The sequence below is a fragment of the Cataglyphis hispanica genome, chromosome 15 (genome assembly GCF_021464435.1).
Source record: "Cataglyphis hispanica isolate Lineage 1 chromosome 15, ULB_Chis1_1.0, whole genome shotgun sequence".
NCBI lineage: Eukaryota > Metazoa > Arthropoda > Insecta > Hymenoptera > Formicidae > Cataglyphis > Cataglyphis hispanica.
This window is the reverse complement of record NC_065968.1, coordinates 2,333,025-2,358,520: the sequence shown is the minus strand read 5'-3', so window position 1 is coordinate 2,358,520 and position 25,496 is coordinate 2,333,025. Positions and strand designations below refer to the sequence as shown.

General features: G+C 30.9%; 1 protein-coding gene across 3 annotated transcripts; it reads left to right on the top strand.

The window, feature by feature from the left end:
• Positions 1-381: 381 nt before the first annotated feature.
• Positions 382-21,285, top strand: LOC126855287 (ALK tyrosine kinase receptor). 3 transcript variants are annotated; one of them, XM_050602771.1, is made up of 26 exons: positions 382-966; positions 1,058-1,246; positions 5,484-6,146; positions 6,391-6,583; positions 6,669-6,796; positions 7,291-7,422; positions 7,566-7,721; positions 7,811-7,950; positions 9,701-9,867; positions 9,950-10,044; positions 10,363-10,464; positions 11,199-11,388; positions 11,699-11,846; positions 12,372-12,524; positions 12,664-12,820; positions 12,932-13,123; positions 13,199-13,444; positions 13,530-13,628; positions 14,388-14,583; positions 14,928-15,207; positions 15,722-16,014; positions 16,658-16,883; positions 16,991-17,107; positions 17,189-17,458; positions 17,913-18,365; positions 20,089-21,285. In XM_050602771.1, the coding sequence occupies exons 3-26, from the start codon at positions 5,750-5,752 to the stop codon at positions 20,134-20,136; spliced, it is 4,578 nt and encodes a 1,525-aa protein (XP_050458728.1). In that variant the 5' UTR covers positions 382-966; positions 1,058-1,246; positions 5,484-5,749; the 3' UTR covers positions 20,137-21,285. The 3 variants fall into 3 exon arrangements, with proteins under 3 accessions (XP_050458728.1, XP_050458729.1, XP_050458727.1); XM_050602772.1 differs by having other exon boundaries at positions 382-1,246; positions 12,372-12,461; XM_050602770.1 differs by having other exon boundaries at positions 382-1,246.
• The last annotated feature ends 4,211 nt before the right edge of the window (positions 21,286-25,496 follow it).

Sequence of the window (25,496 nt, the reverse complement as noted above, 5' to 3'; positions counted from 1 at the left end):
ATATCAATTTCATATTCCCATGTTTATATCGCTAAAAACTAAGTATTTTTCGCATCACTGATTCAACTGCTATTAGAGACGACGTATAACAGCTACGAATGAAATATATCCGATCGATCGACACTTGATTTCGACTCGGTATCCGTTATATATTCACGAATGTATGGCTTATCACCAAGAGAGGAAGTTTAAGACAGTTTCAGATTTGCAGAGTTGCAGACATCGCAAAAGGCGATGTGTTCGATCGCGGGATACTCGTTCGCCACCTCTTCATCCCTCCATCTGTCTCCCTCTCTCTTTTCCTCTTTTCCTCCCGCCATCCCGCCAGACACGGGACGCGGGTCGTAATCTCCCCGTATGGTCCACGCGCGTGCGAAGAGAGAGTGTGCGCGCCGCTCCGTCGCGAGGCCCAGATTCCGGACGGAACGACACCCCGCGGTGGTTACCGAGGATGCAACTCGGATAGATCTCGTCGACGAATTTCTCATCTCCGTGACGCGAAACACGTTAAACGGTTTGGTTTCGCATATATCATTTAGCTACTCCTCGAAATTGGCATATTGGTATAAATTAAACCTGGTCCAGAGATTGCGAGAAGACACATTTTCGCCGAGGGTGTGCGAGAGCTCAACAGCCGATCGATAGCGTCGGAAAAGCGGGTGGAAAGAGCGCGGATTCGATCCTCGGCAAGAGACGCTCCAGAGAATGCGATCCGGGGATACCCTGTAACGCGCGTTGATTACGCGTATGTGATACACGCGATGCACGCGCGTACGCGTGCGTGTCTACGCACAGGCGGGATGGCGTGATGCGATCTTATAGTGTGTCAAATTCCAAAGGACGTCCGGATTTTTGTCCGGATTGTCTTGAGTAAGGGGGAAGGAAGAGTACCACCGAGATACTCGATGCCAAAGTTTAAGTTCGATCAACACGTTGAGTGTTTTCAAGATACTGTCTTCTCTATTGGTACTTTATACCAATCAATGTGCGAGCCCATATTTAATACACCTGACAAATTCTTAGACGCAATAAAATCGTTCGATACTCCGTTGGATAGATAAACCTCTCTCGACAGACTGTGCTGTTTATTCTTTGTGTGCCAGATATTTGACGAAAATTAATATACTAATCATTACATATGGCTCCCGTCAATGTGTCCTATATGTTAGCGAAGAATTCGTTTCATTACTGCCGGAACTTTGGATGGTGAACCGGAAGCGAAACATAAAGGACTGTTCCATCAAAAGTATGTGGTAACATGGCACGTTCGATGTAATATATTATTATTAACTATTTTATTGCACATTAGTTGTCTGAATTCATATACATTTATCACTCACATTTCGGCAAGATATGTATTTTATTTTGTTTTTATCACGATATTAAAAAAATTATTTTTTTATAATTATTTGTTGATCATCATGTAAAGTAATATTTTTCATCTCGTTAAAATAATTATACTTCAAAAAAAAAAAAAAAATATATATTTACTCTTTTGACAATAAAAAAAAATAAATCAATTTTAAATACCATCATTGCGTACATGGAAAAGATCGTTATATAAGCGCAACTCAATATTGTTAAATGGACAACGTTGTATATCGAAAGTAATGCTAAAACTGCATTGTTTTATTAATTGCGTTAATCTTCATCAGTATCAAATTTTCATAAAAAAAAAATGCAAGAGATTCTCTCTACTTTTTTTCAATAATCATTGGAAACAGCAAGATTGACAGCTGGATAGTAATCATTCAATGAGACATTGTGTGGCTTTAAATAGTTTAAGTAGCAAATAGACACATTTATTAAAATGATTACGTAAAAACAATGTTAGAGGAAGAATATGTTTAATTGAGAAATTCTTTATTTCTTTCAATATTGTTGAATACATGTTTGGATATACATATATTTTTTGATTACATGTTGTGTAAAAAAAAGAAATTAAAAGATAAAACAAAGGTATAGGAGGTATAGGATAAGAGAGATATACACATAATAAAGTGTTTTTAATCAAGTTTTTGCTCTCGGAAATATTGTGATAGACAAAAATGAGAATAAAATTTGAAAAGACGTATGTATATATGTATGTCCTAAGAGAAAGAAAATTAAAGTATACAATTTAATTTTTGACAATATTTTCGTATCTTTAAAAGTATTTCGTGTCTTTAGAGACAATTTAAATATATGAATCATGCATTACATATATGAATCAGGTTTCAGCTAGTATAAAAAAAAAATAAGAAAGGAAAGATATACATTAGATATACGGATAATTTTTTTAAACAATTAATGTCACGAGAAATATAAAATAAAGATGTAAATACACATATGTATATTTTGATATTAATCGTTTTTTTGATCTAATCATCTTCAATTGTTGCCGCGTGTTGTGCTTAAATTTAAACTAGTATAAGAGTAATTGATTGTCTTGAACAATCATAAGCATTGTACATGCGAGAAATCACAGGAAATCGAAAACGCAACCTAAATTTATCTATAGATACCAAGATTAATATGATTCTTGTCGCATAAATATTGTAAATTTTGCAAATATCGATTTAACAATAAACATTGGTCGATGGCTTTAATGTCTAGGAACTTGATACGAATGAGTACTTCCGGATTACATTTCTAGGATGATTACTTGAACGAGGGTGTGATATAATTTATGAGAATGATCGTAGCTAAGTGACCACTCAAATCTTCCTCCGGAAGAGAAAGAGAAAGAGAGAGAGAGAGAGAGAGAGAGAGAGAGAGAGAGAGAGAGAGAGAGAGAGAGGAGGAGGAGGGGAAAGAGGGGGACTGTGAAAAAGCAGAGAGCAAAATACTTTTCTCAATTGCTGTTAACGAGACACAAGGAACAGGCAGATTGTGGCTTGGAGCATGATGTAACATTCGACATGTAGAATATTTTAATCGTTAATTATTTAAATCGTAACACTGTGTTTTTTTCTATGTACTTTTTACAAACAAAATGTGTTAAAAGTTGAATTAACTACAATTAAAAGTTCCGAATTAATGGTGCATAGTTGCGTTATAAATAAATGATATAATGATCAATCGATTTTATATATCACACATAAAAATAAGTAAAATATTTTTATCTATTTTTACGAATATATTTTATGGATATATAAATAAGAACAAGATGAAAATTGTGCGAATTAGAAACTTGCACAATCTTTTCATTGCTTCCTCATTTTTTTTGCTCACGAAGCTTAAAGCTCTGTAAAGCAAGCGGGTTTTTCAATTTTGATTGCCTTAGAAGAAGATATTTTAAAATTTATGGAAGTTACAGCGTGTACAGACATTTCTCAAAAAATTCAAAATTTTATAAAACATTTTCATTGATCTTTGCCAAATTCAATGCCAGTCCTTTAATGATACTCTATTCATTCTTAAAAAATTTAGCTCAATATTCAAAAATTGGAAATTAGAGGTTGTACAATGTTTTGTACATACATACATACATACATACATACATAAAGAAATTTTTTTTAAATCTGATTCTTCGACATTTTGGAGCATTTTAAACACATTGGCATAGAATATTGGAATAAAAATTTTGTCATGAAAACAAAACTTTCTCTATGAGGAAGCAAAAAGAATATTATTTTGAAAGCGACATTTCATGTTGACGGTAACCCTTTTATGTACTGAAAAGTAGGTATCAAAATAATGTGGTATGCAAAATTTCCAAACATTTTTTGAAAAGTTTTTATTTAAAACTAAAACCTTAACTAAACCCAATTTCAGAAGTTTTAGCCGCTCGTTGTTTGTTAAAAAGTTATATATTTACAATTAAAATTTACGATAGGAACAAGTATCTGAACTTCTTCGATTAAAAAAAAAATCATTTTATATTATATATTTAATTTAGTTATATAAGTATTGTATATTTATGTATATTAAGTATTGTATATTTATGTAAACGCAACAAGGTCTCCGCTTCTCCCCTTGCATTTCCATCCCCCAAAAAACTAACCTAACTCAAACTTAATTTTTATTCAAAAAGTAGAAATTGGTTCCAGGTAAGTTAGTTTTTTGGAGAGTGAGGATACAATAACTTATACATATACATATAATCATACATTATTATAAATAATACACTGCCAAAACTATTAAAAAAATAATTTGACTGAAATATTGTATACTACATTATTTTGATATCTACTTTTACGCAAAAACATTCAGTCGTCAACTCGAAATGTCTCTTTCGGAACAACAGACAAGAAAAATGTTATTTTAGAGAGTAATATACAGGGTGGATCAGTAACTCTTGCCATCTCGAATATCTTCGAGTCTAAAACAGTTACGAAAAATTTTTTCCTATAAAAGTTTTATAGTTTCAAAGGAGCCATCGAGTGATGGTAACACAGTTCGTTGGAGTGGCGGCGCTTGGGAGATCTCAAGGTCAACTCCACTTTTTTGAATGGGACAATTTTTTTTTTTTTTTTTTGCGTAAGAGGTTGATAGAAGAAAACGTTAGGAAGGTAAATTACAAGACTGTCGATTAATCATAAAAAAATTATAAAAAAATAGTTAAATTAATATTAATAATAATATTAATATTAATAAAAACCACCACTCGATGGCCTCTTTGAAATTATAACAAATTTTGTAGGAAAATACTTTTCGTAACTGTTCTAGACTTGAAGATATTCGAAGTAGCAAGAGTTGGTCTACGCTAGCTTAATGGCAAGTCAGCACCCCCATTAATACCATTTTCCTGTTAATAAGTAGAAGCAATAAATTCGTACTTAAACCAGTAAATTAGTAACAAATTAGCACTTAATTATGCACTATAGTCGAACCCGATTTCTCATGGTGGGGATGTTAGGTTTTGAGTTAATAATTTTTTAATAAACAACGTCGGTTAAAACCTCTTGGATATAACTTAAGACAATAACCTTGACAATGTCAAACATATGTCAAGATTATTGGGGCTGGGTCCCCTTTTATAAAGTTTTACCTTATTATACAGAGTGGACCTGTCCTGCCACGAATATCTTCGAGTCTAGAACAGTTACAAAAAATTTTTTCTTACAAAAGTTTTATAGTTTCAAAGAGGCTATCCAGTGGTGGTAACACAGTTCGTCGGAGTGGCGGCACTTCGGAGATCTCAAGATCAACTCCATTTTTTCAAATGAAACGACTATTTCTTTTTTGCGTAATTCGATAGAGGAGCTCAAACAACGTTAGAAAGATAAATTATAAGATTGTCGATTAATATATTAATCATAAAAAATTTATAAAAAAATAGTTAAATTAATATTAATAACATATTATTATTAATATTAATAAAAACCACTCGATGGCCCCTTTGAAACTATAAAATTTTGTAGGAAAAAATTTTTCATAACTGTCTTAGACTCGAAGATATTCGAGGTGACAAGAGTTAGAGAGTGGTCCACCCTGTATATAACAATAACTATGTGAAATAAAATCACGCACATAATATCAAAATATATATTTGATTTCAGTCTTATATAGACAATGGGAGCTGATCATCAGCAGAAAGATTCATGATGTTCAAACTCATCACTGTGTTTATCGCCGCAAATTTCTCATCGTCGATCGCATTTTTGGGAGATGCCGCCCGTTTTCGGCGTTTTCTTAAAAGTAAATTCACAAAAAGCAACGTCGTTCACAAAATCATGTCCAATATCACAGAAAAGTGGACCATGCAATGTCGTGCGTGACCTTATCAGGAACTACTGAACGATCGATTTAACAAAATTGTAAAGTAATGATTAGAGACGTACGATTGAGGCTGGCGATCACCACTGCAGATTATAATCAAGTAAGTTGCACGTGTGGTGATCGTCGGCACGTGTCTATACATGGCGGTGGCGGCGGACTTTTCCTTCGATTCTTCCTGATTTTCTGTTGCGTCACGATAACCTGCGGCGGCTCCAAGAATAGGATGTCGCATGGGATCAAAGATCTACAGACAGCCTTGAAGACTTGGCCTCAATCGCGGCCAACAGTGGGCCACTGTGATCTGGAGCCAGACTGCGATTGGTTCTGGGAGCGGCAATATACGAACCCAAAAACTGCAAATCTGACCTTTGAGAAAGTTATGGCAGCAACACTATTCGAAAATCCAGATTTTCCGATCGTGGATGCCGATGATTCCAAAAACGGTACAGAAATCTTGGATCAGTCGTACTTTTTTGAAAGCAAAATCGAGATAAAATTAATAAAAAAAACGTGTCGTTTTATGTACATATATTTTTATAAAAGACAATAAATGTAAATGTTAAGAGATCAGGATATACTCTATAAACTTAACAAGATACACTACAATACTAGAATCCAAACTATAGAATTGAATATAAAATAACTCTTATAATAAATTCTTAAAAAAAAATTAATTTGTCTTTTAAGGCCATTTCTTGTGGTTTAACGGTCCTGGAGTTGCTCAAATATTGTCAAAGCCAATTTTTCGCACGGGCCCGCGTTGTCACGTCGAGTTCTGGCTTTATCAGGTGGAAAATGAGAATGGATTCATAAATATTATCATACTAACTGACAACGCGAGCTCAATCGCATACTCAAAACATGGGAATAATTATATTATGTATGTACAAAGAAAGTCTTATTCGTATCATGATAAGATAAATTTTTAAAAAGGAAAAAATTAATATTTTTGAATATTGTTGTAGATGGGAAAAAATGAGTTTCGAATTACGCGCGGTCGATCAAGCCTATCACTTACTTATAGAGATATTCGCGCCCTATTACAATTCAAGCGTTGGCGTTGACAATATTCGTCTAGTCAATTGCTTCCCAGGTAACTAATAGAAATACATATTTTAATATTGTGTATGTGTGTGCATAATAATTTAGTTATAATTGAATATTTTAATTGTCAAATCATATAAATAACATGTGTATCCTCTTGAAATTTATGGCATTTTTATATACAGTAATAAGCCTGTTCTTATACATTCGTATTCGTTATTTAGTATTTAAAATTTAAGCAACTGTGAAATGTAAGATTTCTCAATATTTGATATTATTAAATTATTTAAGAAAATAGCTATATATTTTTAATGGAAATGCAAAAATTATATTTGTATACAATTACAATAGCAATATAATGTTAATTGAAAAAGTAGAGTAGTAACTTTATACAATTATTTAAAGAAATAGCCATATGATTTTGAAGGAAACGTAATTTATACACATATGATTGCAATCAAATAATATTAATTAAAAGAAAATAATATAAATAAAAATTTAATTCAGTAATTGAAGCGCAATAATATATTTGCATTTATCTAGAATCTATACCGATCGGTGCCATCTGTACGAAGGATATGTTTCGATGTAAGAACGGTGTCTGTTTGAATAGAACTCGTATCTGTGACTTTACAAAGGATTGCGCCGATGGTGAAGATGAAGCACAGGATTGCGGTATGCTAGGAATAAAATTACATATTATCTTCTTCCTAATTTTAATAATCTTTGTAAAACGTTTATGCTTCATATATATATCTTTAAGAGAGTTGTGCTAAATTCCATGTGTAAATATATATAAATTTAAAAAATTTTTACAGATAAAATACCCGAGGACGCAAAATGCAATTTCGAGAATGGTTGGTGTGGCTGGACAAATGTTCCTGGGAGACCTTTAAATTGGACCCTTCATAGAGGTGCTACGCCGTCTATGAGAACTGGACCCAGTTACGATCATACTTATCGCAATGAAACAGGTGCGCGCTTGATTTAGATCGAACAAAGAGATAAGCACGATATATGCACAATAATATATTATTATCCTCTTCTTTCTTTTATTTGGCAGGAACTTATGCGTTTGTGAATATGGCGTCTAAAAGTCAACATGTTGGATATGGCAGTCGAGCTACTATCGAAAGTCCTTTATACAATCCGACACCACCTTACAGCAGCGATCCTAAAAGCCCTTATCATCAATCGTGTCAAGTATGTATTTACAATTTTATATTATTATCATACTCAATTTTGCTTATCTATACAGAGTGATTAAGAAATATTTACACAAACCTTGGATCCTCCATACATAAGTAAAAAAAATGTCAAGTACACATATGTCCAGTAAGGTTGTTTTATGAGTTGTAAGGTGTTTTATGTGTTATAATCGACCCATATTAAGCTGCCCTCCCCCACCAACGTTAAATAAAGTCGTACCAATCAAATAATTAGTGCAAATAATAGTGCTAATTATGTGTTAATTTGTTGTCGATACTCATTATCTACATCCACATTCAAGTTTTTGTCATGAGCGTATATAAAGTCTGCAAAATGCGACTAATAACACTTAATTGTAATTATTTCTATCAATTTAATTTCTAATACGATTTCCATACAGAGGAATTCAAGATATTAAACTGATCTTTTAAAAATCGGGAAGATAGCAGATAAATGTCCGACTTTCATCTTATTCAGACTTCTGTCCGAAAGAGTGAAAATTGTTTATTATCTTTTTAAGAATAAAAGAGAAATTAATTTCTGCATAAATAAAATATTTAATTTTTTATATTAAATTATTTACAATTAATTATATTTATAAAATATATAATATTTATTAAATATTAAATATTATTATATTTAATAAATATTTAATAAGATATATAATAATATTTATTTAAATAAATATAATGCATAAGTCCAAACTGTAATTACAATTAAATTTTAATTTAAAGTATTGATATTTTGTAACAAATATATATATATATATATATATATATATATATATATATATATAAATTAAAATTCTGCATTTAAAATTTATTTTTGCTTATAAATTTCTTCTTTATGAATTTCTAAATATTTATTTCAACAATAATTTTGAATATTAGCATATTAGAAATGATGTTCATTTTAGGTCCTTCTTCGGATATTATACGGACATCCAAAGTTGTGAATAACGGACATCCTGTGGACGTCCAGTGGATGTCCGTCGGACTTCATTCACACATCTTATGGACGTCCCAATGTCCGAACTCGAATGTCCAGTGAACGTTCATAGGAATTCCGTGTGCTATTTGGGTTTTAAGTGTCTCTGCAGATAATAATCTAGTAGATTTACAATTAGATCAGACCATGCTACTGAATTAAATGTAATTTTTCGATTATAATTCATAAACTAGTCATTACCGGATATATGACATTTTTTTGTTGCTTATGTGTGGAGAACTCATTCCTAAAGTTTGTACAAATACTTCTGAATTATTATGCATATATGTATGCGCTCGCGCGTTTGTGTGTAATTTATCTTAAATTTAAAGAAGTATTTGAATCGGTTTTATGTGTTTGATATATAGTAAAAGATTCATTGACAATAAACAGCATTTCTCAAAGATTAATAAAATTATGAGAGCTATGTCGAGATATTATATTTAAAAATAAAGAGTTTAAGTATATAAATTTAATTCACACGAGACATTTAACCAAATAAAAAGATGATCTCTTTATTAATTTATTTGTTGCGATACACCAATTACTTATTATTTAATTGTAAAAAAAATACTACACATGTCGCAATGCTAATTTACAATTATTGTTCGGTGGTGTCTAATTCTTTATTACCAGAATGATCATATAAATATGATATTAGACATGATATGTTCCTTTCTACAAATGTCCCTTTCTAGAAAACGCATTAGAAATAGCCACTTCGAAGTATTTGCAATATCATTGTATGTTTTTCTAGATACGCTTTTTCTACCACAAGTATGGTATACATAGCGGATCTCTTGGACTTTATCTGGTCCAAGTAAAACCATACGGAAATCAAACCATCAGATTGTGGTGGTCTTTCAAAACTAACAGCGACGTTTGGAATAATGAGGCAGTTGCTCTACCTGACATAAGATATAGGTAATTGTAAAAAAACGTAGCGACAGATACATGCACATAATGCAAAATTTGATTAATCTTTTTCGACATCTACTATTTACAGGTTTTTTTTACAATTTGAGGCGTCCAGAGGGATTACTGCGAATGGTGATATAGCAATTGACGATATTTCCTTAAGTCCAGAATGTTTCGCCATTGGTAACATCAACAAATATATCTATATATTATATTGTAGATATATATGTACATGTTTTATGATTATTATATATACATATATATGTAATTTAAAGATTCAGTCGCATGTAATGTCGCAACGGTGAAAATTATAGCATTAAAATATTTTTTTAACATTTCAATCTAGCTAAAAGTAGAATTTTTTTCAATTAGAATTGAAAAAAGTGTAACAAAAATAAACGATATGAATCACAAAAAAACTCTATAGTATCCAGAACTGTTTGTAGTTGTCCATTTTCTAGTTAATTTTCTAGCTACATTTTTTATACATATTCTTTTTAGGAGTTCCACCGGATATTGTAGGCAAGTTTAATTATTTCAATCCCGATATTGAATTTGAAAGGATACCGCTGATGCATCCGAGTTTCATAAACACGACAACAGGTAAAATTGATGCATCTATTCTCATTAAATTTGATATAAATTTATTGATGAACTCCCATATTCATTATAAATACAGCATAAATATTTATTATAAAAATAAAGTAAGATATTTTAATACAATATAATATACATATATTTTGATAGCGTACTTATTTGTTATTTGTTACCATTTGTTTATCTTTTTAATAAGATTTTCCTTATGCACAAATTGATAAAGATTTTTGTGCACTTTTTCGATATGTTTTCTCTAAAGACTATCTTCTTTGTATTTTTTAACATTATATATTCGTAGTTTAGATTTTTAATTTTCGAATATAAAATATATTCTTAAAAAAATACATAATGGTTTAAAGAATTAGCACTTTTTGAAAAATATTTTATTTTTGTTTGCAATATCTATACAAAGTTTATTTACATATCACGCAAATTCAATTTCACGCGAATTATCTTTTCTATCGTCAACAAGATTTTTACTATAAATCAAGAATTAAACGTTCAGTAAAATTCCATTATTTCTTTAATACAGTTATTTTCCTAAAAAATTGCTTTATTAAAAAAATAAATAATTAATTATTTTCAAATAATCACCGAAAAAAAGCTTGTCATTCCGAAAATGGATATACTGTAGTATCACTCTTCATGAAATTGTTTATTGTGTTATTTTTTTAATAATGCGCGCGAGGAGCTATTTTTGTGTCTCATGATTATAAAATTACTTGATACATTCCTTTTAGCTATCCGAATCACTTCTTGCGGAGCAACTGGCAGAATGGGCCCTACCATTGAGGAATGCGCCGAGGAACATAATAGCAGTGCTGTAGAATTGGTTGTGCCATCGTCGATATCAGAACAAGAGAGTAAGCTGCCGATCTTTAGTTCTAACGGAATTCAACGATGGACCGTACCACGCGGTGAATACTACACGTTAGTAGATATATCAAAAGATACAAAATTATAACTAGAAGAATCATTTCTCATATTAAAAATACGCAAACAGAATCTGCATTTAAAAGAGTTCTATTAGTACGTCATTGTATATATTTGCAAGTGTACATTGTGTATATTTGTTATTGTGTATATATAATTAATTGAAAAATTATACTGAGATAACTCGTGTGAGATGCGTGAAAATGATAAGAATATTACGACAAAATGTTGTTTCTATCTATTCAATTAAATTATATTTTAATAATTATAAATAATTATAAATAATTATAAATTATATGAAAAATAGTTTAATCAGCGTGGGAGCACGAGGAGGAAGGGGCTCTGATGGATTGGGTAACGCTTTGGGTGCCCTTGCTCGCGGTGTGATAGAGCTCCAAAAAGGCGACCAACTATATTTCATAGTAGGTCAAGCGGGAATAGACGCATGTCTCAAAGTGAGTATATATTAAGTAAATAGAAATGAATAAATTGGTAATATAATCGAGAGAGAAATGTAAATCATTATACAGGATATCCCGCAACGTGATGTCCACACTGAAACTGTGTATTCTTTGTGTCATTTTAAGTGAAAAAGTCTTGGATTTTTTCCTGAATCCTGAATCTCTCTTTCTTTGTAGAATATAAAAATAAAAATATAATAATCTATTACAGAGAATAAAGTGTTTTATCATAGAAATTATATTTTATAATATAAAAATAATATAATAATTTATAATATAAAAATAATAATATTATAGAAATTATACAAGTAACTTATATTCAACTTCAAACATGTTTTATTATATTTGAAAATAGGGTGTATTTTTTACTTTATTTTTTACTCAACTTTTTTACTCTCAATACGCAATAGCGTTAAATAATTCATGTTAATGCAACTTACGTATTCTCTCTTTTCGATTGTACTATTAAATTAGAGAGCACACTTTATGTATTTATATTGTTGTTGTATTGTTATCCAGAATCTCGGCATGAAGATAGACAATTGTCAAGTACCTGGTCAATCGCATGAGCCATCGATGTTACATAGCATGGCGTCGAAAGTGCGAGAAGTAAAAAAAGTTGAATTTAAGAATGGTGGTGGTGGTGGTGGTGGCGCGTCAGTTATCTTCGCGGTAAATAATATCGTTAACGTGCATTTTTTTAATATGCATTATAATACTTATAAATAAGAGGGAGAAGGAGAGAAGGAGATATATCTTTTTTTAATTTTTTTTCTATCATTACGCAAATTAATTTTTTAAATGATTGTAGCTAAAAGCCAACGGCGAACCTGAACCTATCTTAATCGCGGGTGGTGGTGGTGGTTTGGGACTGAATCCTTTCACAGAAGACGGATTACAACACGGACGTGGTCCTGTTTCCGTCGATAGACTCCCATCTCCTCCATCCGTGACTTCAAAAGACATAGGTAAATAGCCATTTTTTAAATGTGCATATAAAATTTCAGAATTTTTCTTTTTAAAGATTGAAATTTTTAGTAGAGAATTTAAACTTAAAGAGAAAATATCACGGTTTCTAGGCGGATCTGGTGGCAGTTGGGAATGTCTGTGGACTAATGATTCCAATCAACAAAATTCCGCGGGAATGCCATTGATTCGTGGAGGTTTGGGAGGATTCGGTTGCGAATCCGGAGATGAAGGTTACGGTAATGGAGGTTTTGGTGGAGGTGGGGGAGGTTGTCAAACAGGTGGCGGCGGCGGTGGTTATATTGGTAAATAAGAATAATTTCCCGAATCAAAGAAGATTAAAAATATTAAAATTAAATATATAACTTTGCATTTTTAAGGCGGTAATACCGGATATAAGGATTCTGGGAATGGCGAGGGCGGTTACTCATACGCCAATCGTAAGCTTACTAACATCTACTTTAAAACTGCGGCTCATTATGGCTCGGGCGAGATTCTTATCATACCCGCTGTCAGTGGTTGCGGTTGTGATTATCGTTGCGTTGCACTCGATCGGTATATGAATGAGACCAAGTGTCTCTGTCCCCAGGGTTGGTTGCTCAGCAACGATTCCAAATCGTGTATTAGTAAGTACAACAACAATATAAAAGATCATTATATTCATTATTTTATGTAAATATAAACAAAATGGAAAATTGTTTTAAATTTTAGTGACCGACGATTCCAAAGATGCACAAAAAACATACATGATCCCACTTGTAGTCATAATCATCGGCCTATTCGTCATTATCGGAATTTGCCTAATATCCTGTAAGTATGTCTAATCTAAAATACATCTAGGAATGTATAAATATATAAATTTACATATACATCTTATATTATGTTATAGAATATATAAACAAACACACATATAACTCGACAAATTAAATATAATGAGAGTAATTTTATATTTAAAAAATTTTTAACTATAATGATTATATACGCGCGATTTAAATATATTTTTATTTAAAAAAAAAAATTTATTCAGCATTGGTACAGCGAATAATAGTCAATGACAAGATGATGACAAAGATAATTGACAAAATTTATGTTAAAACATTATATTTCGATAAATGAATACTTGCAGAATACTTTTCGTGGCTTTTTACAATTTTTCTTAATTGTTTTGAAAAATCTTTTTTTTTTTGAAAACATTTTGAAATTAAATCGATATAAATAAACAAATTTCTATAAAATAGAGACAAAGAACTTTTAAGGACATTAAAGACTTATTTTAAAAATGCCATAATAAACATTCTTTGTAAACCAAGATAAAATTTTCACAAATTGTTTCACTCTACTTTTCATTATTAATCATCATTTATGCGATATTAGAAAGATGAAAAAAAATAAAATTATTTTATAAACAATGTTTTATCTTTAAATATAAAATAAATTTCTCTTTATTTAATTATAATAAAACATAATTCAATAGATACGTTTTCGCCATTTTTTATTAATTTTTCTATGCAATTTATATAAATTTGTTTTTCTTGATATGCTTATTTATATTGTTACATTTTTTAATAGATAAGCGATATAAAAACCAACAAGAGCTTCTGCATCGTCGTCAAGTGATGTTCGGCAACGGCACAGAGTTAACTGCATTGCGTGCGGTATCGGATACAATGATGACTGAATTCAACCCCAACTATGAATTCGCTGGCAATCTATATAGCTTTAAAGATTTACCGCAAATACCACGCGATAATATTACTTTAATAAAGTTAGTATCTTCTCAAGATTAGTCAAGATTAATTAGCATCAATGCGATATATACAGGTTGTCCGGAAACTTTTGACACACTCGAAATGTTTAGGATTTTTCGACTCAGTTTGGCCCAATCTACCTTCACACTTCGGGTGTGTCAAACGTTATGTACCCTGTATATGTGTATATTAAGTAATTTAGTAATTTTATAAGTTCAATTTGATTCTCTCACGATATTTTCTCTCAAAATTAAGTTTTCTCAGAATTTTTTTTTGTCCAAATTTAAATAGGAAACGAGAAAAATAAAAATTATTTATTTTAATTGTGAAAAATAAAAACTATTACATTTTTTGAATGCAGACCTCTTGGTCAAGGCGCTTTTGGCGAAGTTTTCCAAGGCGTATACAAATATAGACGCGGCGAGGAACATCCTGTTGCTGTAAAGACGCTGCCATCTTTATCCACAACGCAAGCAGAAGCTGATTTCATGATGGAAGCATTGATAATGAGCAAATTTAATCATCCTAATATAGTACACTTTATCGGTGTTTCTTTTGATAAACATCCGAGATATATTGTTCTCGAGTTATTAGCCGGAGGAGATCTCAAGAATTTCCTACGCGAAGAAAGGCCTCGACCAGTAAGTATTAATAACATTAACTTAAGAGAGAGAGAGAGAGAGAGAGAGAGAGAGAGAGAGAAACGATATCAAATAGCAAATTAAATATGCAAATTAAGATAAAGAAAAATGTGATTGTAAAAAGTGTAATCCCTCACATAAATATTTTATTTTTGTATTCTTTTTTTAATTTAAATTCTTGATCATTATTAAAAATTATTAAATCATTTACTTATATATTTTTAGTATTGTTTTTTATTATGATATGATGTTATTAGTTATTCACTTATATTGTTATTATATAAATTGAAATTAATTATTAAAACATGTTGTGCATTATATTTATTATATTAGTAAATTTCTATTTATTCTAAAATATATATAAAATTCAAACAGTACTTGAAATACTTTCGGATAGAGTATATTTTAATTGACAGTTAATTTTTATATTTTAATAGACACGCAAGTATATATATATATATATATATATATATATATATATATATATATATATATATTTATTTTTTATTTGCAGGATCGACCTACATCGTTAACAATGCTGGATCTTATCATGTGTGGTTATGACGTCGCAAACGGTTGTAAATATATGGAAGAGGCGCGTTTTATACATCGAGATATTGCCGCTAGGAATTGTTTATTGACTACCAAAGCACCAGGGCGTACTGTTAAGATTGCGGACTTTGGTATGGCTAGAGACATTTATCGAAGTGATTATTATAGAAAAGGTGGCAAAGCGATGCTGCCCATAAAGTGGATGCCGCCTGAGAGCTTTTTGGATGGTATATTCACTACAAAAACCGACGTCTGGTGAGATTGTGTTTTGTTATATATAAATAAATATTATATATATAAATCCATAAATCATTTTGTCTAAAATCAATATTTATGAAGATATCATAGAAGATAATTTCTCTAATGATTCATCCTGTATATTGTATATACAGAGTGATTCAAAACAACTTGATATTCTCAAAATCAAAAATCATATATCCTGAAAATTGTAACAATAGGAATTGAAATCTGAAAATCGTGTTATGGAACGGTAATTATTTTAAAGTTATATTTTTAAGCTCTCGTTGCAAAAATTGTTTTAAAAATTATTAAGAATTTCTAAAAATACACAGAAAGATTGTAATTAATCATCAGAATTAATTAAAAAACAATTTTTTTAAATTTTTTATGCAATATCAAAATTGTTTTTTATTTAGCAGGAACTCTAGAGAACATAAAAACAAAGTAAATGAGTTGTGCAAAAATATTCAATCTTGAAATTGAGTGTGAAGTTAACACTCCAGTTTTTAAGTATTACTATAATGATGTTAATTGTCGGAACTCTTTCAATTATTAGTAAAAAAATCTAAAACTCTTCAAAAGGAACTCTAATTGGAACTACATAATTTTTATGTCGGAGTGCTAACTTTACATGCCCCTATATATAATTGATTTTTAGGGCCTTCGGAGTGCTTCTATGGGAAATTATGTCATTCGGATATATGCCCTACACCGGATGCGCAAATCGCGAAGTTATGTCAATGGTGACGTCCGGTGGCCGTCTAGAAAAACCTGCAGGATGTCCAGATCCTATATATGGGATCATGACGCGATGCTGGCATCCACAGCCCGATGACAGGCCAAGTTTTTCTACTATCGCCGAAAGGATCGGTTATTGTTTACAGGTGAGAATGCAGTTAAAAATTATGCAGTTATAATTTTTTTTCCTTTAAATATAATCTTATTATTTAATCAATAAATTGTACAAAACGTAATCTTTTATTTTACAAAGGATCCAGATGTCATAAATCATCCTACGCCTAATTTTGATATATTGCCGATCTGCGATCGGGAAATAACAATCATGAGACCAGATCCGGAGGCAGAATGTATTAATGTACAGTCTGATGTAGGTATAATCGTAAAATATATCTTGTTTTATCTGACACACATATATGTAAAAAAAAACAACTTTAATCTTGTGTAACAGATGGATGGATACATGCAACCGAGAATCATCGATCCCCGATCCGTGGCACGTCGCGTAGGTCAAGCCGTACGTGGCACTGCTTATAATTCGGAGAATGAAAAATTGAATAGAAATTGCAAATCACACAGCGGAATTTTTACAAGACCGGCTGAATATAAACAAGGAACATACAATGCGTACGACTCTAGCACGGATACCTTCGAGCAAACTTACAGTGAAGACAACAATCATGATGATGATCATAATGACGAGATGATGGGAAATTGCAAGGTGCATATTTGAAAAATTTATAGTTACTTTAATTGTATTTGATTATTCTCATAAGATTTCTTTTAAATTATTATTTAATACAAATTTCATTCATTATAAGAAATTATTTTTTGTATTTAATAATGAACAATAGTAGTAATGTTTTATTACGTTTAAAAACAAATGAAATTTGAAGTCATACTTGCTTTAGTTTTTCTTTCCTTTTTAATATTATATTGAAAAGTCTTTTTCTCTCTGTCAATTTGTATAAAATTTGTCATTTTCTTTATTACAAACTGTTATTGGGATTAACACTATGATTGGGCTATTTCTCATGTAATAATCTATATTATCATTATAATGTAGCTATCATTGAATTGTGTCGCATGTATTTATGGATGACATATTAATCTCGATGTGTATATTTGCGTATGTCAGCTCATTAAGCTAATATTATAAAACAAATAATCTACAGGACAAGTACAGGATCGTCCGATCAGATCGGCAAGATAATAAGATAATACATCGAACCAATAACATCGAAGACGATAATGCAGACAACGGTAATAACCGTCCAGAGGAAGAAAGTCATTTGACTGCCAATATTGATAGTGCGATAACGGATCGTCGAAATGGCAATGAGAGTACAACGACCACTGATACCAATTCCGACTCTTTGATAGTGCAATCCTCGGACACCCCGCTCGACACGACAACCACTAATTCGTCACCCAATACGCGCACTTGCTCACCGAGTCGTACCATTGGCCTCACCGTCAATAATGTCAACGGTATAGTAAAGAAGAATACTTTGAAGGCGACATTGAGTTTGGATCCGAGCGCTCTTTGCAGAGGCACCATACCTTATGAGAAGATTACAACGCAAACGCAACGTTCGAGCACACCGGGAAGTATGGAGCTAAGGAAGGTAATTTGACCTCCACCCTACATTCGACGACCTGCAAAATATCCATCTGATCATGGTCCTTAATCTCGAAAAATGCTCTTAAAACACATTTTGTGCGTCCAGTACGCATAAAGCATATATACACAAGTATAATCTAAAGAAGAATATTTCTTTGGAAATATCTAATGGCAAAAAATGAAAGACATGGTATTAATATAATGTAGTAATATACAGGGTGATTCAAAAGATTACTGACAAACAGGAATATATAAGAGTCGGAATATAGCAGCTTTCGAATAAGAACTCATGTTTTCCGAAGTAATCCTGAGTCAGTACAAGTTTGACTACTACTTCTTCGTCTCTTGATTACTTCTGTTAGGGACATATCAAAAGACTCGTTTACAAGATACCAGCCTCACCTGGATCACCTAGAAACACTTGTAGTCAGAATACTTGCAGCATTTGACGTAGTTCGGGAGATGCCTATGGTATTTGAGAGAGTGTGCCAAAGTTTCGTTCAACGATGCAATGCTTGCATTAAATGTGATGGTCGCCATTTCGAATCTTTTTTGTAATATTGTACAGTATTATTGTGCTCATGTAACTTTTGCTTTGTTATTAAATATTTTGTAAAAATTAAGATTAGTTCTCTCATTGATATATTATCCACAGTATAGTTCCTTACAGTACAGTCAAAGGTTTGTACCGACTTAGGATTACTTCGGAGAATATGGGTTTGTTGGGATTATTACGCGGGAAGATGAGCTATCGGATAAGAAAATAGTCGGTTCTTAACTGCTTGCACAAAATATTTAATAGAATATATAGTTACAATAGGAGAACTAATCATTACGCAAAAATCCGAAAAACAAAGGCAGAAATCATGTTATCAAGATATGATACTATTGCCAGACCGCGTAAATTTGAAATCGCCTCGAGATCATAATTGGATATGTAAAAGGAAATATACTACTCCCCCACTTGAATTCAAGGCAGTAATAATTAATCAAATTAAAATAAATTCATGTTATTATTAGAGAACTTATTCTTTTCTAGAGTTGCAGCTTTGATAAGCGCAATTGTTATCATTTTCTTACTAAAAACATAATCAAGTTTTATTATATTATTTTATATTATTTATTATATTATTTTATCAGAAATCTTTTCTTTAACAAATTTAAGTTTTGTATCTATATTTTTGATCTCGCATGATGATCTGAATGTGCCAACTTAATAGCACTTTGATTATCGAAATACGAAGAAATAGATATCTGAACACAAGAATTATAGATTTCTTTAATTAATCTTTTAAGCCACAAAAATTTCTGAGTAAATCCATCTATTGCAATATATTTTAACTATATGATTCCTATTCGAAAGTAGCTATCTTCTAGCTCCTCTCCTGAAGTTTGTCAATAACCTTTTGAATTATCATGTATTTTTTGCACTTGCATTTTCAGCGAACGTAAACTCCTTGATTGGAATTATTAAGACCTCTTTCAAAGATTATAAACATTTTTTAAAAGAATTTTTTTTATTCCACGAAATATGTAGAAGAAAATTTTCAATTTTTATATTATTACATTCCATAATGTAAATTCAATTACGTAATATAATGTAAATTCAATCTCTTAAAATAAATATTTATCGCTGTTATATAGATTTTAGCATTACATTTTTGATATAATTTTTTATTAGCCTTCTTTTTTATCTATTTTACATTATCCTCGCTTTTGCAATGAAGGATTCCCTGGGTCATGAACTACCAAGGGAAGAGGAGTGCTCCTGCTGAGACTTATCCGAGGGGGGTTGACGAGGCTGCTCGAAGGCCGCGATCGCGACCGCTCGTCGACTACAAAATCAACTGCAAAGATCGGCTACGACGACTGCGGTTACGATAGACACGCAGCTCGTAGAACTCTCCTCGCCTACGTGGGCTCGCGACAATGAATATTCGCGTCGTTTCTATTCCGAGGAGACTCTCTTGTGAATAGAGATCACGAAAAGTTGACGCTTCGTCAACTGAAGCTAGTTTGTATAAGAAAAAATCTATTGTAAGTCGGCAGGAGAGATTGTTAAACGAATGTTTATTAGACCAAATATGCATGTACAGATAAGAGGAACAAAAGAGATACCAAATACATAATATATTCAGGCCATTTAAGAGCTAACTCATCGCCAGCAAATAAAATTTTAATATTGTGACGAGGTGAGACGAGAATTTTTACGTATTTAAATTTATTGGAAACTTTATTCGTTAAAAAGATGTTTGAGCGTGAATTAATCGGAATGAGAACTATGAAAAATGCGAATGTTTATGTATATTATGTGTGTACTTCAAAACCGCAGATAAAAATAAACAAACAGCCTTCGAATAAACAGCATTTATTCGAACATTTATTCGAACTTTAATCGAAATAATTTGTGGAATTTGCGCGATCAATTTTTAATTTATGAAGAAAAGAGAATTTTTTTTTTTTCTTACAATGTATATATACTCGGCATTTAAAGGTCTAACAAACGTGAGAAGTTTTGACAGCAAAGTATCTCTGGTCGCAAACAGAGGCTTGTATCGTCTATCTGTCTAATTGATAAGAATAGCAATGGGATCGATATGGATCCGAAAAGTGTTATGTGACTTTGTTGAGTAAAGTGTAATATATCGTAATATTGATGTAAAAGTCTCCGTAGGCTGTCTACTTCGTAATTCATCTTTAATCAAAGAAACAACGACATAAACAAGATTCTCGTCGATACACTATTCCTATTATAAAGCGGACAACGTTATGAGTGCAGTTTTGAAAAAAGGGGAATAAAAAGAGCACGAGCCCTTTTTTATTTTTCTTACAAAGACGACGTACTTTACGTACGCGTAGCGTATGAAAGTCAGTTACTATGTATCTATACGTGAAACGTAATAAAGGCGTATTTATGAACTGTATTACTACATATATTTTATCATGCTTTTCTCTCTTTCTCTTTCTTTCTATTTAAAATAATATAAAAATTACTATGATTAAAAGTAACTTTGCAAAATTACATTTACATTTATTTATCTAGCCATCGACACACACGCACGCACGCACGCATACACAGATTATTGTATTTAATATTTTTCTTATCGTACAATTTAATTGTTAATAACTTGTTAATAAATAAGAAGCGACGGCTAAAAAAACATCTCTTAGATTCAGAATCATGACATATGTCTTGATAACATATGTCAAGGTCAAAGTCATTGAGAGTGAGCCACCTAATATGCATATTTGTCTATAATTTATATATACAATGCGGAACATAAATTTTATTGTTGATATTATTAGCTCATCTCATTATTTTCTACATCTTTTATAATTTATTGTCTAGTTATTGGCGCATTTTCAAGAAAGCTTTATCATGCATATCTCTAACATCGCGTGCGATGACATTGTCACATGTTGGAAAGTGTTGGAGTTTTCCCAATAATAATGTTCCCGGCGACGGCTATATATATATAACGCTATGCGTGTGGACGAGAATACATATACAAGAGTACATACACGAAGCGTAGATAAGCGCAGTGTCGACAAGTATGCATACGCGAATACACAGCAAAGGGAAGAGGCTGCACAGTTAGACAATTTGGTTTACAGTGATCGTTTATCGCAGTTCGCGTCTAGTTTCTTGCTTTTATACATATTCCGTCATCATAAAACGTCGCGAATAAATCTCCGATTATTCTCGGTCAAGATTATTACCACTTACGACGCTCATGACAATGTCGAATTATACGTATTATTATGTAAAAACCATCGTCAAGGACGGCCAATCACCGAAAACATACAAATTCGCGAAAGGGTAAGTTTTGTTGCATGCAAGTGTACAAGATATTCATAAGAATATTTACAAGCGTATACAAATATATTTATCATATACAAAATTTATTTTGTTTCTAAAAAATTCGCTTTCTCATAAAAAAAATTTAAGATTTAAAAAAGACTGAATATTATATTTTCAGGAATTTTCAAAAATTGATTTCCCTAAAATGAATGAAATTTTATATAAATGTAAATTCTATTTTTTTTTTTTTTTCATTTTATCTCAACTCGGGATTATAATTAAATTTAACATAACAAAATAAATTGTGAGATAGACAAAGGGAAGAATAAAAAAAGAATAATTCTCTGCTTGTTAGATATCCCGTACAAGCGACAAAAGATGCATGGTCAACGTTAGGTCACTATAATCTTTTATCGCGTTTATTACGAGGAGGACTCTCCGGTTCCGGCGATGTATATCATCCAGCAAATACTACCTTCAAGGTTCGTCAATATCACTGTTATCTCTGCTATGTATTGTTGCTAGTTAATTCTTAGAATTCTTGCGATATATATTTGTCACGTATGCGCTAAACTTTTACGCGTAATTTCTAGCTGATGCTCTGATAAATTTCGCATACAGCACAAACGATGATTTTTGAGATAAATAAATGGACTTGAAATTTTTTTTACAAAGTAGATGAATTACAACTCGTGTCCAACTCATGCAGCGTAATTAGCCATTAAATTCATTCCTCCTTTCTCATAATCACATATTACATTTACCTTACATTAAAAACTAATAATTCTGATCTAATCTAATAAATTGTTTTTCGTTTTATTTTGTGTGATAAACAATTAATTTTATTTTATAAAATTTATTCTTGGAAAACAGAATTATGCATGTGCAATATATTTTTCATAGACAGCGTCCAGAACAAGTAGTCATTGTAATCTTAAGCGGATATTAATATAGAATTAATATTTTAGTTTGATTTAGAGATGTTTTACATATACAATAATAGCAAAAAAACTGTCAAAATTAAAAAAAAACATATTTCTTACATTTCTACTGTTTGAAAAATCAAACAAGTAAATCTGAATTATGAAAAAATTAAAGTATCACAAAATAATATGGATTTTGACATCTTTGTAAAAGAAAATAGTTGTAATTAATATTTTTCTTAATTTATAGCAAAAATTTTTGATCATGAATATTCACTGAAATCAACTGCAAGAAATAATAAAAAACGAGTAATTTGCAGAAAGAGAGAAAGAGACAGATAATATTTTTCTACAATATTTAATAAATAACTTTTAAACGAATCAGTAGATTTACATCAAGTTTTGCATAAATATTTATTAGAGTTTTCTTAATATATGTGAAAATTTTTATTTTATTGGTAATATTTTTTCTTTGTTAAATTAGTCAATAAGTGATTACAATACGCGATTTTCCAAAAGAATCAAGTAACTTTAAACTTAAATAATTTTCAAACCGTTAAGAGAATTGTGCTCAATTTTTGCACAGATATTCAAAAGAAATAGTAGAACAGTGTATAAAATTTTTATGCTTTTGTTAATATTTATTCCTAATACATATACAGCTTTAATTCACTGCAAATTAAAATCCTCATAAACTCAAACATCCTCAACTCCAATCTCTTTAACTCAGAGCGCGATCTTCAGCCAAGATCAAGACCGAGATCGAGACCGAGATGTAGCGCAGCGTAAAGTCCGAAACGAGATATATCCAGAGATATAGCTGGGTATATCGTCCCAAAATACTTTTTCTCTTTTGGCTCTTTTTATTTTTTAGCTCATTGAACGCGGTGGATGTTTCACGCTAGTCGGACGCAGTCGATGAAGCGACATGTGCGACGACTAACATAAAATCGTATTCGCGAGTCTTCCTTTCTGTGGGGAACATTCTCTCGGGAAACATATTCCTGGCTTACTGCCAGATTTGCTTTTAAACGTAGGACAAACCCTCTATATACAGTTACGTGTATATGATGCGCGCGTATCGTCGTGATATATTTTTAGGCCCGCCACGGTTTTGCTTTCGCGCACCCATGCTTCTGCAATGTTTGCATAATTTTGTATTTCTCTTGAGATTTCTTTCAGATCTTGATTTCACCTCTAGAAGTAGAGTTTTGTGAAACTCTTGATGTAAATTTGACGGTCTACTTTTTTTATAAGACTTACACAATATATTTCAAAATTAATAAATTAAATAATAATTCATTTATTCATTTGAATTTTGAATTGTAACAATTTTCTTTCCTCGTATATTTTTGTCAAAAGTTTACATTTGAAATCCATATATTTAAAGCTCATTTTATTAATTTAATTACTTTTTATTAAATTTTAAAATTTTTATTAAAAATAGCATTACAAGCATTTCAAAGATTAAAAGTAAACTATATCGAAAACATTTTTTTAACGAGTTTATTATGGAATAATATAATGGAATAATATAATTAAATGTATACATTAATATATTATAAATCATAAATTTAAAAAAATAATATAAAAGTTTTTAATATTTATTAGATATATAAGTTCGTTTGTTTTGTATACATTCATTGCCATTAATATTTTTACATTTAATACAAAATAATAATTCATTATACATATAATAAGATCTTGGAGCGATGTTGGAGCAGAACAACTGTATTTCCAATATCCTAATGAGCTGATTAATTGAATTAATAAATTGTTATCTGACTTGCTTTGTTGCACATAATATTTATTTAATTAATTTGTTTTGCGATATGATAACGAAATACGAAAAACAATGATATTTCCTAACGGCGAACAGAAACATTCAAGCTGTCATTGTTGAAACGATGCAATAATTCTTAGCTTCTTCAAAATCCTTAAAATAACTTTTATGAGATTAGTCGAATGAAAACATGTGTACTAGTTCCCATTTAGAATATTCCGCCTTAAGCTTTGAACTATCTTTATGTTGTCGTAAAATGTTTACTGAAAATTATAAATTATCTTTTATAGATTAAAATTGAAAGAAGACATTAATATAATATAATTTTTTTCAACAAACAAACACACACACACACACACACACACACACACACACACACACACACACACACACACACACACACACACATATATATATATATATATATATATATATACTAAAAGTTTTAATTAAAAGTAAACTTAATATATGTACTAATAATAAAAGAAGAATATTTGTAATTATTCATACTATAAAAAATTGTGAGTACATATGGATGCATATGTGCGCATGCATATTTTGTGATTTAAAAAAAAATTATTTATGTTAGTCATTTTTCAATATAAGAATGCCTGTGAAAAATGTACA

Coding starts and splice junctions, on each gene's coding strand:
- LOC126855287 (XM_050602771.1), top strand. CDS start 5,750: ATGATTAGAGACGTACGATTGAGGCTGGCGATCACCACTGCAGATTAT. Junction 13,445..13,529: donor CGATTCCAAATCGTGTATTA/GTAAGTACAACA, acceptor TTTAAATTTTAG/TGACCGACGATTCCAAAGAT. Junction 17,108..17,188: donor GTATTAATGTACAGTCTGAT/GTAGGTATAATC, acceptor CTTGTGTAACAG/ATGGATGGATACATGCAACC.